Source organism: Myiozetetes cayanensis, unplaced genomic scaffold (assembly GCF_022539395.1).
Source record: "Myiozetetes cayanensis isolate MyiCay16 unplaced genomic scaffold, myiCay2020 scf2-11, whole genome shotgun sequence".
Taxonomy (NCBI): Eukaryota; Metazoa; Chordata; class Aves; order Passeriformes; family Tyrannidae; genus Myiozetetes; species Myiozetetes cayanensis.
The window spans coordinates 18,364,388-18,382,364 of NW_026087411.1; the positions used below are offsets into that span (position 1 = coordinate 18,364,388).

Genomic DNA, 17,977 nt, shown 5'->3' on the forward strand with positions numbered 1-17,977 from the left:
ACAGGTGTCAGGCTGGCTGATGGCACAGAAATTAATTCTACCTTCCAGAATTAGTTGGATGTCTGGAGAATGGTCACAAAGATGGTTGCTGTACGTGGGATGTCAAAACCAAAGTCCCAAAGCTTGCTGCAGTCAATCATTTTGAAACCTCTCTTTAGCAGGATGAAAGAGTATGTGTGTGTTAATTGGATTCAAAATCATTTATCCATGAAGACAGACAAATGCAGTATGCAAGTGTTCTGACTCGAGACTTTACTTGAGAGTTCTAGCACTTTTTTTTTTAATTCACTGCCTCTAAGAGAATCATCCTGACTTGCACTTGCAATTAATCAGTGCTGGCATTACCCAGAGGAGCATGCAAAATGGCATCTAAAGCATTAGTGTATTGATTAGAATTAATCAGGAAAGTGTTCCTGCTGAAGCTACATGCTGCATGAATAGCTGAAGTGTGTCTAAACTATAACTATATCTCAGAAATTAGGTTTCCATGAAAACTGGATTATGGCTTCTGAAACCTGTTACCTGGCATCTGGCAAACTGAGTCATGGATGGGAGGCTTAAGAAAATTTAGGTTACAGAGTAGTACTTTGCCTTGTTTGGGATCTAACGCCTCACCCTTGCAGGGCTGAGTGAGGCCAAGGGTGGTTTCTAGCATACCTTTGGGTTAAGGAGTGTGAATGAGTATACAGAAGGTCATTTGAAAATTCAGCCCCTGTACTCCTGTGTAAATCTGTCTTCAGGTTCTGTCAGCAGCATTTTCTGTTTTGGAGAAGAGCCTTTAAGAGGAATGCTGGGTGCTGCCCACACTTTCCTTAAGCAATAAATTCTTTCTAGATAACATATCCAGGTCTGAACTTCTTCGAAGTCAGCAAATATTTGGATCTAGGATTTTTAGTTACTCTGTCACTTAAGACCACAGTGTTGTTAGTTTCTATCTAAATTGACATATACTGCAGATTCTAGATATCTCAGTCAGCTTCTTTCTTACTGTAGCCTCAGTGAAGGACTTTTTGTGGATCTGGCTTGCTGTATCAAGACACTGGGCAGTGCCTAAACAAAATAATACAGTGCATTGCTTTACTGCATGAAGGTTTGAATTAAAATGTTAAACTACAGTATTTTTAATTGCTTGCGGCAGTATCTGGAGAGATCATCATGGATATTATGGCCAATGTTGTGGTAAAAATAGGCTGTGGTGTTGAACGCTGTGCAGAGATGACAGTGGTGTGTACAGTAACTGATGCTTTTGTCCCTGCAGTTGTCAGCTTACTGGTCTGATTTATCCCCCTCTAGAGTTCTTGGAGATTATGCAGAGGATAAGAGGAGCAATTTGTTATCTGCTGTAATTTGCTTTTGGGACCTGAGTTTCACAAATTGCAGAATAGCTGAGGTTGTAAGGAACCTCTGAGATTGAGCAGTCCAACCTCCCTGCTCAGTGCAGGGTGAGCTAGAGCAGGTTACCCAGAGCCAAATCCAGTCACATTTTAAATGTCTGGAGATAGAGTCTCCATAAGATTTCTGGACAACTTGTTCCGTTGTTCAGTCACCCTTAGAGTAAGCAAGTTTTGTCTTGTGTTTAAATGGAACTTCTTGGTTTTCAATTCAAGCAAACGTGCCTTGTGCTTGGTTTTGTTGGATATTGCTGTCCAATTCTGTCTTCTTCCCATGCTCCCAGAACATATAAACATTGACAAGGTCCTTCCTGAGCTTTCTCTTCTCCAGGCTAAGCAATCCCAATTTTCTCAGCCTCCTCTTGGGTCAGATACTCTGGCCTCTTAATCATCTCTGTGGGTGTTTGCTGGACTCACTTCAGTAAGTCATGTCTGTCTTGTGCTAGAAAGTCCAGCAGTGGATCCAGTGCTCCAGGTGCCTCTCCAGTGATAAACAGAGGAGAAGAATCACCCCTTTGATCTGCAGTTCCCAGTGCAGCTTGGGAAGCTATTGGCCTTTCTTGTCACTGAGGACACATTGCTAGCCTATGCTCAACATTTTGTACACCAGGATCCACTTCTGCAAAGCCACTTCCCAGCCTGTGCTGGTGCATGAGGTTGTTCCCTCTCCAGCGACGGAACTTTGCATTTCCTTTTGTTGAACTTCATGAGGTTCCTGTTGGTTCCAATTTCCAGCCTGTCAAGGCCCCTCTCCCAACTGTGGGACCCCAACTGTGGGACCTACAGCTTTGTAGGACTTTGTACCACTGATGATAATCCTCTGAGCCTGGCAGTTCAGCCAGTTTTCTCTGGAATGTTCACCTCACTGTCCACTTAGAGTCTGTACTTGCATCAGTTTGTCATCAGTCAAGCAGGATTTCAGTATGAATAGGTTCCAGACATGGTGTTCTCCCATCTATCCCTAAAGATGACTGACTTTTCTGCTACCTTGCTAAAATGCTTTCTAAAATTAGTTTCTTAACATGTAGGCCACTGATAGAAATTTAATAAAGCTACTACTAATTAACATCTAATACATATTGGTTATGCTGAAGTAGATCTTGCTGCTGCCAGGCAGCCTGTAGTACAGGATCTGCAAATGAGTATGGGTCTATGAAATACAGTGTGTTGTATAGAAAGGTCTGGAGATCAGTCCCTTTTCTGCCACAGAATGATGGCAGAATAAATTCCCGTCTGAATTTGCCACAGGTGCCTCTGCTGACCCAGTAACTATTTTTAGTATTCCTGATAAATCCACCAGTTAATGTCATCTTTAGCTCATTTATTTTCGTGTCTCTGAAGAAGGAGGCTGATACTTGGTATTTCTTTTCACATGAATCTTTGAGTCTCAGGCAACCTATTGTAGGAATTTGTACCACGATGCATGAATATATTTTGTAATGAATCTGGGCTTGAGTGAGTCTGCCTTTTCCAGTCTTGCATTGTGGTGATATAAAATACCTGCTTGGCAACAGCTCTGGGAGTTAATAAAGTTTCTGTGGTAAACTATGAGAGGCCTGAGAATCTCAAACTAAAGTTATTGCACCAGTAACTCAGAAAAGCAATTCCTAAAACTCCTGGCACATTTATCCAGAGGGTTAGTGGTAGCACAGAAATGCAAATCATTGTTGAGAGCCACTGCGTACTTGGAATTAAAATCCATCAGTCTTCTGAAGCTGAGAAAAACAATTTTCATGACATACAGATGCTTTTGTATTTCATAATCAAAATTAATCTAGGATGGGTTTTGACTCTATTTGTAGGGAAATTTGTATCCTCTAATCCTTATAATATACCTAACTTGAGACGACATCAAAAGAAATAACATGCACCCAAGCTAGGCATTTAAAATACTCTCAATGCTTTATTCTATTTAATTTCAGCAAAAGCAGATTTATCTCTTGGGGGAGTGGGACAGAAAAAGTGAGGATGCCAACATCCTCTTCTCAAGGGGGAGCCTCGAGCACAGAATTTGGAAGATGAGATGTGGAAATGGAAATAACTGTAAACAAAGAAGGAAATTCAGCAGCCTATTTCCACTCTGGCTGGAACAGGAGGGACAAAGACATCTAGTAAATCATTAAAAAGCATCGTTTGCTTTTCTGAGTTGCAAGTTGAACTGCTGTAGCTGTCAGCAGGGTCTTTATGCAGCCCTTGCTCAGGAGTTTTCTTTAGGTCCTTAACATACCTGTTGGCAGCTTCCTTGCCTGCTTGGAATTTTGTCCAGTTCATTGGAGCATAATGACACCATTGTGTCCCTGATAAGATAAACAGTGTGTCTGCCTCTGGAACAAAGAAAAGTCTCCTAACTGGGCACAATGTAGAGCCTGCGTTGGGAATGATCCGTGCTTGTTAGCAGGCACAAGTGATAATTGGTTGGTGCAATTGTCATATACACATTGTTTGATTTCCTTTCAGAAGTGCCTCTTAAGTTTGTAATATCCAAATTTTGGTGCACTTCTGGAGAAGGAGATTCTTGTTATGGATGCCAGGTAAACTGTGTAGTTTCCTTTGCTCAGAACATCAGTTCCAGTGGGTTCCCTCCCCAAGAAAAACTTGTTTGTGTTCACAGACCATGGACAAGCATAAACACATACACTGAGGGGTGACGGGGGTTCTTGATGAGAAATATTTTTACAATAGCAACGAAAAATGTGGGGGTTTATGTAAAAGTAGTGAAAAATTTCTGACAATGAGAAATAGTTACAGTCTTTCTCAAAAATGCTTAATATTGGTGTTTAAAAACAACTTAAGGAAACACAGTAAGTTTTTATTCTCATCTTTTGAAAGTTTCAGCTGGAGCTGTAAAGAGTATTTCCTAATGGGCTTTGTTAGACTCCTGTTGGCTTGTTTGACTCCAGCTGACCACTTAGGGTATGCTACAGAGAGATCTTTTTTCCTTGCTGCTGTGGTTTTCCTGTAACAGAACAGAAATGTGAAAAAGTGGATTGAATAGTAGTGACTGAGTGACTTTACAGAATCTCTTGTCCGTGTTCACATCTATGGTTAGTGAGCAGGCGCTGAATAAACTGGAGCAAAACAGGTGATGGGATCCCTATTGCTGCTGAAGTAATATGTGTGTCTTGGGAAGCAGCCCTTCACAAATGGCATCAAGTGGTTTTACTGGCAGCCTTCTGTCTAAGGATGAAAGAGGAATAGACTAGACTATATTATCTTATAAGTATTTAATTTCTGAAAGTTTTCCTTGCAGATCAGAATTCCAGTGTACTAGGGAAAAGATAGATACTTTTCTTTTTACTGTCTACCTTTGGACATGTCTTGCTGGATACAGAAGTGGAATGAGAAGGTGGTGTGATGATCTAGGAATAGTTCTTGTGCTGTCTGGCACAAGTTATTTCGGGCAAAGCAGCAGACCCAGCTGATCAGAGGGGAGAAGGTGGGCATTAAAGACAGCCAGGCCTTGATGGCTTCTAACATCTCAGAGGATAAATTGAGTTCAAACAGGCTTTTTGTTCTCATTTACTCTTGGCAACAAGCAGACTAAGTGGAAGCACTCTCTGAGTGTGGATGTTAGTCTCCAGAGCTGCTAATCCAGTTTCTTAATTTACTTGCTGGGACTTTTTGTTGTTTGGGAGGGAGGAAGTGGGAGGAGGAGAAATGGAATGTTTCAGTTGTAGTGGTCCATGCATGCGTAAGCCATCCAGCCAACTGAATTAGAAGCAAAGCACATTAGCCACTGCTGCAGACCTTGGAATTACAGCTATTGTACAACCCTGGAGACTGTCTTACTGCCTGAGTGACTAAGAGACTTTGCCAGTGAGAATCAGGAGTGATATTTAGAGGGGCTGTGCATGTGTGCTACAGATTTCACAGCTTGCTTTGCACAGAAAGTTAAGTTTCTTTTAAACAGCAGGCAGGCATATGTGAGAAAACTGGGAGCACAGAAGTGTGACAGAACAGAGCAATACGCTACTGTTTAGCTGGGTTTCCACACCTTAGCTGACTGGAAGTCTTGGTGCTTAGAAACTTGGTTTTGTAAAATCTGTGGGAGAGAAAGGCCCTGACCATGGGGCACTGTGAGGGAAGTGAGGACTGGGGTAGGAGGCACAGTGTGAGCAGCCATATGTGGAGCTGCTCCTTTGGGGGATTTGGTCCTTGTAAAGTAGCCTTTCTTACAGCTCTTCTCCTTTGTTCTTTCCTCTCTCTCTATGCTGAGACCAGATGGGTGTTACTTCAGAGGAGAGTTGGACACCTAGAGAAGCCGTTTCGGATCTCACTCGAGTATATTGCTGCTGGGAACAAGAGTGTAGCAGCTGTGGATTCGTTTGCAATGAAGAACTGCAGTTCAGGTAACAGTGTATTTTATTACTTCTAGCTCATAATCTTTTGATGCCTTTTTGGAGAGGAGCATGATTTCTGGCTGTTATGGAAACTTCACAGAATGAAAGGTTCTTGTCAAATAAATCATTTAAATAAAAAAAATAAAACAGGTTTCCTTCCAAGGAAGATTTTTTTTTTTTTTTTTTTAGAATACCTTAGAAGTTTCCCTTGAAAAGTTAAAAAAAGTTGGCCAGGGCCAGGGCCGTGGGGGAGATATGTTTCCATTCGGACAGAAAATTGCTATGAAAATTTCATTTCAGGAGAAACAGAGTATTCATCCTGGCTTGCCAGATGCCTCTCCTGACAACTTCGCTTTTCTGCAGCAGAAAGTAGAACAGATCAGGGGTTTTCCTAGGCAGACATCTTGCAAGCCATCTTTTTTCATGGTTACAAATTTCAGAATTGTTTTTTAAACAACTGTGGAAAACTTGATTCTAAAATGTATGCCGTTCTTTGGCAATATTCCAAAGCAGTTATTGCTGAGTAACCCCTAATAGCTCAATGTAATGTGTGGAATTTTAATAATGGGCAACCTTAATGGAAGTTACTTTTTTAAATACAAGCTCTGTTATCAATCCAAGTATGTAAATTTAGTGCTCCATGCCAGAAGCAGCTGCATATTAGTTCTACCAGTTTTATGGACCCTGTGAATCATACTGAAATCTTTAGGTGGCACGTCAGTGAAGAATATTACTACTTATAGCTCTTAACACATTACTTTTTGTCCATTTTATTTATTTGGAGCACTGCTGACTTGGACTGCCTGTCCTTCTTCTCAGCCTGTCTAGGACAGGGAAATGTGTTGGAGAACATACATTATTTTGGTCAGTTTTGTTGCTCTCCACAGAGGCCAGTTGTACTAAGGGATTTATCGCACTGTTTGTGTGTAAAGGTGCTCTCAAGGCTCCGGAAAGGAACAACCTGACACTGTGCTGAAAGCACGGGGCATGTTCAAACCGAGGGCACCTGCCCTGTTGCTGGTGTAGGGACAGAACTCGTCCACATCTACAGTGCTTTGGGAATTCATTGCAACAGACTCTGGGAGCATTTTGAAGGGGAACCATAAGTGACAGACTGTGAGCTCATACCCACACCAAGCACTGCTCCGCGCATGACGGATGTCAGGTGCTGAGGCCATTAAGACACATTGTGAGGAAAAGAAGGAACAAATCTCCCATTTTGTCTACAGATCTGTAGCAAATGGCTACTCCTCTGCTCTGTTTAGAGGACGTGGTGTATGAATAATACCATCGGAAAATAAAACCACTTGTGGTGGTTTTTTTTTCAGTTGGTTTAGACCACTAAGCCTTTTGCACACAGTTGAAGATGTGGTACTGTGTCCTTTTACGAGAAAAAAAGGTGGTGATGAGCAGCCCAAGGTGGCACCCTAGGCTTGGAGAAAATAGGGAAAGTAATAGAAAAAGATTAATCTAACTCTGTTTTTTATGCAGATGTTAGAAGCCTTTGGGCAGCTTACCTACTTGGATACCCTAACGTCACTGAAGCACATAAAACATGGGTGAATTTAGGAAAGAAACATCTGAGAAAGAGTAACATGACTTCAGCCTCATTTTTCTAAGCCTTTTGAAGACCATAAATGCAATTTAAAAATAAATTAAGGTGTACAGACAATCTTAGGAAATTAGACTCCCATTTCCATAGGTATATGCAGGTTAGATATAGAATCATAGAATCACAGAATATGCTGGGTTGGAAGGGACCCCTCAGAATCATTAAGTCCAACTCCTGGCCCTGCACAGGACACCTGAAGAGTCTCACCATGTGCCCAAGAGTGTTGTCCAAATGCTTCTTGAACTCTGTCAGGCTTGGTGCTTTGGCCACTTCTCTGGGGAGCCTGTTCCAAGGCCCAACCACCCTCTGGGTAAAGAACAACAAGGGCTCGAAGAAGGTAGAAGCTTGAGTTTGGAATCTGTTTTTATGCATTGGTAATTCCATTTTTTTCAGTTCTTTAATCATAGAAAAGATTTTGCATAGGAAAAATTTATTGCATTTGAACAGAAAAAATAACGGTCTATATGGGATTGAATGGGGAATTAAAATTAAAAACTTAAATAGATTCAGATGCTGATCAAAGTCTGAATTTTTAAAAATTCTAGATCCATATGCCATCTAATTAAAAATAGTTGAGTGGAAACATAACTCTATCATTGTAGTGTCTTAATTGCACCCCACATTTCCCTTTCTTCAGTCAACACTGCAGCAGATTAGAAAATCAGAGTGACTTGTCACTTGAATATCTTCACATTTCCCGATTTCCATTAGAAAGGGAAAGCTCTTACAGTTTTTTTCAACCACGGAGTTAGAATCCAATCAGAAAGCCCCAACAGTCAATAGAAAGACTGCTTGTACTTCTATAGGTTTTGGCTCAGGACAACAGGTAGCATTACCCATCATCCTACAGCCAATTGAGTTTCAATTACTGACTTAAATGTGAAGCAAATCATGTTTGTCAGTGTGTAAAACCTAAGCTATTGATTGCCTAATTTTGTTTCTTACAACTTACTATTTAAATAAGTGCAGCAGCCAAAGCACAAAAAAAAATTTACAAATTACAGAGAAGTAATATATTAATTTAATAACATCAGTTAGGAATTTGTTCCTTCTACGTGTAAAGTAATTGGTACAGTGGCATTTTATAGTTGATGGTAATTTCTAGTAATAAAAATAGAGTTCATTTCCTAAGTAATGTATTGACTTATTTATGATATTTAATGGGTTTCTTACTGATTTTTTATTGCAGTTGTAAATTAATTAATTTGTTAACTTATTTCCAAAAGTCTTAATTAAAGTACTTAATAGTAAGCACAAGTAAATGACAAGACTTTGTTTTACTTAGCAATGATCGATTTACCAATTCTAAGTAAATTTTTACGTAAGGGGCGTGGAGATCAAATGCTTCTGAAACGTGTTAAAGGTTTAATGATGCTCCAAGGCTGTTAAAAGCAGTTATTTCAGACACTCAGCCTGTCCAAGAGGAAGCACTTAGCTTTCAAGTTTTCAAGCTCAGTAAGCAACATAAAAACCATTTATTTTGGAGAGGGGAGAGACTGTGTGTTGTTGATTAAGTTAATGCTTCTGTCCACTCAGCAATAACTTTTTTCAGTAGATACCGAAAGTACGTAGAAATACACTCATTACCTTCAGAGTTGTAGGCAGTTAGTTTTGTAATGATCTCATGGTTGTAATAACTCAAATTTCTGAAAATTGAAGTTAAGATTATACTAAAGGCAAAATCCTTGATGTAAAGCAGAGGACCTCTCAAGAAAGGAAAAATTTTGGAGACCAGGAGGTGATTTTACTGAAAGAAGAGGTAGCAAGGAAAGAGCATGGATATGGACATGCAACACGTGTGAAGAAATACGGCTAACTGCCAGACAGAATTTTTCATGATTCCATTTGATAAACAGTCCAGCAACAGATTTATGAATCAACTGCAGGAGATCAATAAGGTCTTTCTCCAAACAGGATTGCTTCTGTATCTGAATCATTACTAAAATGATGAGTTTGTGTATTCAGACAAAACCTGAATATGTATCATTTCAGTTTTCCCACATATGCTCACTTTTTGCAGTTTGTCTTATAAATTAATTTCATGACAGGATGTTGTGGTTAACTGAACTTAATGAAATACCAGTGAGCCCCTTTTCAAAATGAGTTCTTGATGCTTCCTACTGGAAAATTGCCTAGGAAAGTTAACCTCTTCCAAACAGAAGACTGAGATTACATCAGTGTGTGTGATAAAATCACAGAACAGCCCAGGCTGAAGGAACCTCCAAAGAGAATCTGGTCCAAACTTTTGTGGGAAAGGAAGTCTAGGTGAGGTTATCTAGAATCCTGATCAGCTGCATCTTAAAAACCTCCAGTGATGGGGACTCTACCACATCCCTGGGGAGGTTGTTCTGGCAACTGCTTCTTCTCACTGTAAAAAAAATTAAATGTGTTTCAAATTGAAGTCCCACGTGACACACAGCTAATTTAGATGTTAATAATTAATAATTTCAAAAAATTTTCTATAACATTTAAGTAATTTTCACTTGAGTGAAACTGCAAGATGTTTATAGAAATTTATGAAACAACTAGCTTAATTGTGACAATATTTTATTATTACTTATTTGCTTAGTTGCAATTATGGGATGGGGGAAAGAAGATATGTACCTTCAATGGAATCAACCATGCCATCTTGGGTTCCACCCCATCCAGAAATTCAGATGAACAGGACAATGAGCACAGTCAGTACTGTATTGTTGTTAAAAAACCTGAAAAATAGACAGGATTAAAAAAATAAAAGTAGTCATAATTTCAAAAGTAGATGTCTCTACTTGAGGTTTAGGACCAACATTTACCATAATACTTACTTGGCCTATCCAGGTAACTTCTGTGTAAAGGAAGCTGGAGAATTTCCTTTGGCATTAATGCAGTGGTTAAAGACCTTACCAAGCCAGAGGAAAGATCCAGAGTTAATTGAAATCAATGGGAATTATTAAGTATGTTTGGATTAAGTGTCTTCATTTAAAAAAATAAAATCAGGCAGACTGGATGCATTTTCCATGGAGTGGCCTATGCTATTTATACAGTTCAACTGAGCTGGTTTTCCTGAGGGTCTAATTTCACTAAGTAGGCATTTGGAAAAGCCTTACTATTTTAAGAATATTTGCTTCCAAATGCTTTGGCAACCACCTTCCTCCTCATTCACCTCTGCTCCCCCATGAGGTATGACTGATTATTCTGAATTCAACCTGTGTGCCAAAATCTATCTCTAACCTGCTAGTGTTTTAATCCTGTAGGGATCTTGTCTTGGAGAAAAAACTGCTTTACGGATCAGTGTGGTGGCTGCAGTGAAGTTAAATCATTTTAAAGTCATTCCAAAGTGAAAGTTATTTCACTTGTGGTTTGTGCCAATTTAAGTAAAATAAATTTAATGAACTTGTTATGGGGCTTATCTTTGTTTTCACTTTCATCTTTTTAAAATTAAGTTATAGTAATGCTAGGAATAAAAAAATTTAAGCAAATTTAGTTTTAATATTGCTCCTAGAAAAGGCACAGTAACTCAATTAGTGGTAGAGGAGCTTCTTGCAGTAATGAATTAGTGATTATGCATTTCTGTTGCTGACTGTGAACACCTACTTCTTGTGGAGCCAGATTTAGACAGTGAGGGTTATGTTAAATAATTAAATCTATTTAGAACATCAGTGTGCTTACCAAATAGGCAGTGGGGGGGAAACAAACCTGAATATCTAAAGCATTTGGTTTTCACAGGTCTGCCATGCCAGTTTGTTTGTGAATGGGACCTAGTGCTCTCTTGTTTTATTTAGTAGTCAACTGACCATGTACTTGGGTTTTTAAGATACAGAGGAGGGAGCTATGAAGAAATGTTTTTAGGTGGTGTAATAATGCACTTAAAACTGGTCTTTAAAAGAGATGATGCCATAGAGAAGGTGGAAAGGCTGGAATCTGCCAGGGCAGCTCCAAATGGATGTGTTTCTTAGGCAAAGTTACTGTATTACCTGAGTAAGGAGGTTCACCTACTCTAATTCATAAAAGGTTAGGTGACTTGGGTTAAGAAACAGAACTGAGAAATCTCAGCCTTTAAAATCCAAAGCTTTAATAATCCAAAGGGAAGGACCTGCTCCTAAGAGGTACTAGGAACTGCTTGAGAGACACTGCAGGTGTTGGCACTTGTGGGTCTTAAGTACTTTTTAACACCTTGAAAAATTGGCCAATACATTATCTTTTTAATGCTGTATATGATTTTTATCCTGACCTTCTCCCTTAATTAAGGCTTATTTCAACAGGGGAGCTATTGATTCAGTGAAAGAAAATGAACTCTGTAATCTGGTTTCCCCAAATTGAACTTATTTTTATTACTATTAATTGCTGCCACTTAGTTCTTGTGATGTTTTAACTGCTTGGATTTACTAAAACAATCATAAGATTCGCTATTATCACTTCAGAAATGGGAAGGACAATGATGATTTACAGATGACCCAATGATTTTAAACCAGTATTGCTCCAGATTCAAAGATTTTGCAATATGACTCCACTGTGTAAGCAGATGACAGTCCCACTCTCCCTTTTCTCTCCAGAATGAACCCATACATTTTCAAAAGACTGCTGGCCTGTAACAGGGGGCATGCAGATCCTTGATTTTTGCAAAAACAAAGTTGGGATAGTTTTGCTCTGAACTTTGCTTTATATCCATGAAGTTCCTTATTAGCTGTAGGAAAAGGTTTTTTGATTTAAATAGGATTGAGGTTTAAAGCTGTTAAGACCTGGCTGTGCAACTCCATTCATGTTTGTGAAGGAACACCATGGTAATTCTTTATGAAGAAGTGAGACACAGTGGGGAAGCTTAGAAAGTCGGAACAGAAGAGGGAGATGATCAAGCAAAAAGGATAGAGTCAGACTGTGTGAGCTGAAGAACAGAATCATAAAATCACAGAATGGTTGGGGTTGGAAGGGACCTTAAAGATCATCTAGTTCCAACCTCCCTGCCATGGGCAGGGACATCTTCCACTAGGTCAGGTTGCTCAGAGCTCCATCCAACCTGACCTTGAACAATTCTAGGGATGGGACATTCACAACTTCTCTGGGCAACCCGTTCCAGTGTCTCAGCATCCTCACAGTAAAGAATTTCTTCCTAATACCTAATCTGAACCTATTCTCTTTCAGTCTGAAGCCATTCCCCCTTGTCCTGTCACTACATGCTCTTGTGAATAATCTTTGTCCATATTTCTTGTCGGCTCCCTTCAGGTAACAGAGAGAGGGTGAGATGAAGGAAGAAGAGATGGTGATAAACCAGTAATGCTGAAAATAAATGACAGGATATCAGGCAGGACTAATTGGTCTAGATAGTGAAAATGATTAAAAAGTTTGACCAGTTAGAAAGTGATTGGAATAAACATTTACAATCCAATTAATTAACTAGAGCAATCAAACTTAATCAGATAGCCACTCAATCAAACAGGCTGAACTAACTATATGGATAATCTGTTGAACTGGCAAAGAAACAAAGTAAAGGAAATTCAGTGAATTGTCAAAATTGAATGAAATGTGCAAGGATTAATCAATTCACATTTAAAATTAGCAAAAGCAAAGATAAATATGTGGGATGTTCAGGTGGAAACTAGTCCTTTTTTGTGGCACATCTCACGAGAGCCACTGATGAGCAAAATTGGTTTTGAAAGAGAAACAAGAATGAGGAGAAGATGGCACAATAAGGAAAGAAGATATTCTGTGTTTGCTTGAAAATGAAATAAAATAGATAGCAAGAACCTTAGTTTTTTTTAAAGCCTGCCTAAATGTCATGCATACCAACGCTGGATTCTGAGGTACCACTGCTCTGTAGCAGTGCACTGTATGTAAGATTGATAAAAAGATATAATTCTTCACCACAGGGAAGAGTTCTTTAGATTTTGGCTCAGGGCACTTCTGTAGCCCAGGGCTTGTCTGAAATGCTCAAGTTCAGCTTGGTTTCTGTGTCCGAGGTTTCATTGCAAATCTGCCCCAGTTGTGCTCTAAGACCCTTTGCAGTTCTTCTTTCTTCTTGTCCAAAACCTCATGCTATCTGCCTCAGGGAGCCCAGTTTGCTTTGTCCTGCTGTGCTGTTTCTACAGGTCTTCTGCAGCCAGCTTTTTTAGCAAAACAATTGCTACATCAAACCACGGACATGGTTTAATAGTCCTGTACTGAATCCAGTATGGTGGAGAGAGGTGTGACACATGGGTGATGGATACAGTGAAGTAAATGCTCTTAAACAGAACAACTGAAACTAAAATGCCTTGACCTTGTAATTCCAAATCAAATCCATAATCCAGAAACAGAAATGACAACTGACTAACCCTAACATCTAGATTTTGCCCTAAAAATTTTAAGGATCTGTAAAGGGGGAATGAAGTTTTCTGAAAAGCAGCTTCAACAAATTTAAGTCCTTTATGTTGCATTTGGAAACTCACAACCAGTGGCTGCACATCAGAATCTCAGTCAGGATCATTAAACCCGTGTGTTGCAATTCTTTTACTTTGAAGGTGAGAAAAACGTGGGGAAAAGAAGAACTTTTGAAAGCTGCCAAGTGACTTAGGAGCACAAATTAATGGGAGCCACACTCCTTAGTCCCCTAGGAGTTTTCAAAAACGCCATCATTACTGCACTGCACTGAGGCATGCCTTCCAACTGTGAGGATGAGAAAGGACAGACTGTGCACGGTGCCTCCATGGAGGCAGCTTTACAGAGTACCTCCATAAATTAGGCATACAGGGCTTTTGTGAATCGAGCCTTTGAAACCCCTGCTAGTATGGCTTATTGATCCAGAAGTCACACGTGGATGGCAAGATCTTAAATTGCAGTCAGGTTTTATAACATGAAAGAAGTTTTAAGAATACCTTTTCCCCTCCCTTCTTTAACTGACTGCCTGCTGAACTGCTGAAGTTTTGTGTAACTGGGAGGTTGCAAACACTAAGTGAGTCAGCTGGATCCTGAGTCCAATTCCAGACTGAAGTGTATTGTTCATGGGACATGATTGATGGAGTATCAGCAAATTTGTAAGCGAAATAAGAGGTTTGGAAATGTTTTTCAGATCTACAAGGAAACATAATTTAGTCAACTCTGTAAGAGACATTTATCATGTTCCAAAAAATCATCAGTGGTGGATCTTTCATTAGATTTGAATAGAGATGAACAAAGCAGCTATTTTGATACCTAAAACCTTTGAGAGTTGAGAGGCAATCTGTCTGGTTCTGTGAGATGATGGGTTGTGGCATACTGGGATCTAAGCTCTTTTGGTTGAATTGGCAGTCACAACCTAGAGTAAATTATTTTTTGTAGACTACAGCAGTGAATATTCCATGCATTTAAGCCTAAATTACGTACTAGATTTTTAAAACATCATTTAGAGCTGTAAGCAACAACTGCGTAAATCCAACACCAGGTTATAGAGTATCAAAAAAAAAAAAAATTTCATATGAAAATGGTGACATTTCAGTGTTGCTATTGATTTATAGAAAGTCACACCGGGTGTGTGTTCATGAACATATGTTAGTGCAACCATAACAAAAGGAAAGCAATGGTTGTAAGATCAGAAGCCTTAAGTGTAAAGTTTTGGCAACAGTGTTCACTCATCAGGCTCTTGTTGTACCCATCAGTAACAAAACAGTAGGAAAATGACTCACCTGTCTACAAAAATTGCCAAGTGGCTTAGACAGCAAAGTAAAGCAAGTATTTATTGCATGCAAGCTATTTCCCAAAGTAAAGGAAGTGAGTAATTCTGCAATTACTTGTAAGGAGTTTCTGCCAGTGAAATTTGTAAAGCACATTGTGCATCATCCCAATAATTGTTGGAGCTTTGACTGTTTGCATCAGTTGAAGATCTGTCCCTAGGTATATTTATCAAAGCTTTTGGAAAAAGGAGGAGCCTAACAAGAGGTTTGTTTGTTGATTTGGATTTCAGTTTCTTCATCACTGCTCATCTCTTCACAGCCAACAGAAGAGTTAGATTTCAGTTATAGCTGTTCTTTCCTTGTAGATAAAGGAGGCTGAAGCTGACACTTACTGTTTGCCATTATACATATAACTATAAAGTTATATAAATTTTTTTAATTGGATTGCAATACAAAGTCTATTTGCTAAAAATATAACTTACAACTGAGAAATGCAAATAACCTTTTCTGTCGTATGTTGGAAAAGAGATGTTTCACCTGCTCATGTTTGCACAGAGTCTTTTGCAGTGGTCTTCCATGCTTACAGTGTGCTTATCTTATGTTTTCTTCTAATTTCACCTTTGTAGCACCTCCAACTTCTTCTGTTCCCAAGTGAACTTAGGCAATTTCTCTCATTTGGACAAGCCTATTTCTCCTCTTTCCCTTTAGTCACAAAACATTCCTGCCTGTCTAATCTCATCACAAAACCTTTAGGGCAATTATTACTCCATTATAAGTTTATATTGTAGCAAGTAGTCTTCATCTTAATTGTTGATTTGCAGAATGTGGGCTTCATGTAGCTCTCCTCAAATTATAATAAATATGCTTCTACTTGCTGCTTCTGTTACCAGCAGAACCAGTCAGCAGCAGCGTCTGTACTGCATTAGAATTGTCTTTCTCAAGTGTAACAGCAGTCAGAGCATTCTCTGGTTCATATTATTTTTGACTTTTCAAATAAACAGTGCATTCTTTTCCTGGACAATTAGGGTAATTGCTGAAATGAAACCAAAGTGTCATGACCAGGCAGATTGCTACCAAATGGAAATCATGCAAAATTACTCCTCATATGTTGCATGCCCACCATGATACTGTTCTGTAAAGACTACAGATTAGTTTATTACCATTTCCATTTATTCATACTACTGTGCCATCTCAGAGCAGTACTCTCAGATGAGTCTGGTCTGTGCTGTGCACTGAGTACAGGCAAAGGACAAAGAAATTACACTGTGAATTCCTCAGCATAAATACAGAGGCGAGTGACAATAGATGAATAAAGATGAGCAAAGCCCTTTGGCCAGGCCACAGTGAGTGAGCATTAGATTAGTTGACACCTGGGATGGAATTAGCTGGAAGGAAATGGAAAGAGTTTTTAAATAGTCCTTTCATCTATCTTAGAAGTGAGAGAAGTGAACAGAGTTGGGCCAGTTGTGGCATCAAAAATAACCAGCAGTTTACAGGTGCATCTCTAGCAACAGGAAAGAGTAGACTGGCTGTCAGCTTGAGTTTTTAGTTAATGCTGGGCATTGCCTAAGATTCAACCATGTTGGTATAATTGAGCTCTGTCTCTGGGGACTCCTCTTTAGCAAATTGCATGAATTCCAAACATTACTGAAGCAGAGCTTGGTCACGGCAGAGCTTCTCTAAGGAATCTTTCTGAACTTGTGTGGATTTTATTAAGAGTCAAGTCTTCATATAGAGTGCATGGTGCACTAATGAAATGGCAGTTTCTTTTCCAGTTTACAGAGCCAAACAATGGACTTGTCCCTTTCTCCATATTTCTTTGTCTTAATAGTGTATAAGAGACCTCTTTTTTAGCACATGTACATTCCACTGATCCTGCCTGCTTTTTTTTTAGCATTTGAACAAAGGCCAGAAAATATTTTCAGTGGATAAGAGACCAAAAAAAAATCTTCTCCTTAACTCCATTTTCAAAGCTAATTCAGTTTGCAGTTCAGCAAAATTCTCAGTCTAGACCTCAACCGAACTGTCAGAGAATAAAATCTGTATAATAAACCAGTCATCTAATTCCCAACATCATGAGATTCAATCTCCCTAGGCAAGATTTAGTTCAGACATTCAGGTGCTTTGTTGGATGAAGTTAGACAAGATGGTATTCATCTTTTGTGACTTCAGCTATCTGAAAGTTAGGCATCATGTCAAAGCTAGTCTCTAGGGTCCCTCTGTAGTCAACAAAGGAAAAAAGAGGCACTTCAGAGGGCAATTCATTCCACCTTTAACATCATAGCATCATCAGAGTGTCAGAAAGGGGACAATGCTTTGGTTGAAGAATTGCTGTCTGGGATTTCTAACAGCACTATCCTTTTAAAGCCAGTGGGTGCTTTAATACCTGTAATCTATAAAGTCTGCCCACCAGTTCCTCACTTGTGAATGAATAGTGTCAGGCAAGGAATCTTTAACAAACAGATTCTCTATTGAACATTCTCAACACCCACTGGTTACCAAGCCAGAGAAATTATTTTATAGTAATTATTTTGCAGAAGTTTATTCAGAGTCTGTTAGGATAAACCCTGGAAAAAGTTTGATTGTTGAGTGCAAGATTAATCGTGCCATCCAGGCATACTTTACAATACCAGCATTACCAAAACAAGCTTCATTTGTGCAGCTTTGACAGGGTGCTTCCAGTCAGACCCCAAAGCCTCTCTGCAGTTGGAAACCTGTATGAATTATAAACCAGAAATCAGCCCTGTGGTTTTCCTCTGTCTAGATATTTTATTAATGGGTCTAGAAAAGAAGGTATATTTCTACAAAGCAACAAACCCAGTTCTTTCATACAGAAGAACATTCAGATACAGAATGTCTGGGAAAGGTAAAGAGGTTGATGTTAGAAGAAAAGCTACAACCCAGAGCCTTCTAATGGAGTCCTGTAGATAATATTTGCTTCTCTGCATCCTTGCAAAATCACTCTTATGTAAAAGCTTTGATTTTTTTTTGTTGTTCAACTTTCCTTAAAGCCCTCAATGAAGGGTTTTTGAA

At 39.2% G+C, this 17,977-nt stretch overlaps 1 protein-coding gene across 1 annotated transcript in view; it reads left to right on the forward strand.

The window, feature by feature from the left end:
• ALK (ALK receptor tyrosine kinase) overlaps window positions 1-17,977 on the forward strand; it is a 309,488-nt gene that overhangs the window by 199,699 nt on the left and 91,812 nt on the right. Inside the window, exon 5 of the mRNA XM_050316451.1 lies at window positions 5,613-5,740. Within this exon, the coding sequence (XP_050172408.1) occupies window positions 5,613-5,740 (128 nt within the window). The remainder of the gene's footprint in view (window positions 1-5,612; window positions 5,741-17,977) is intronic.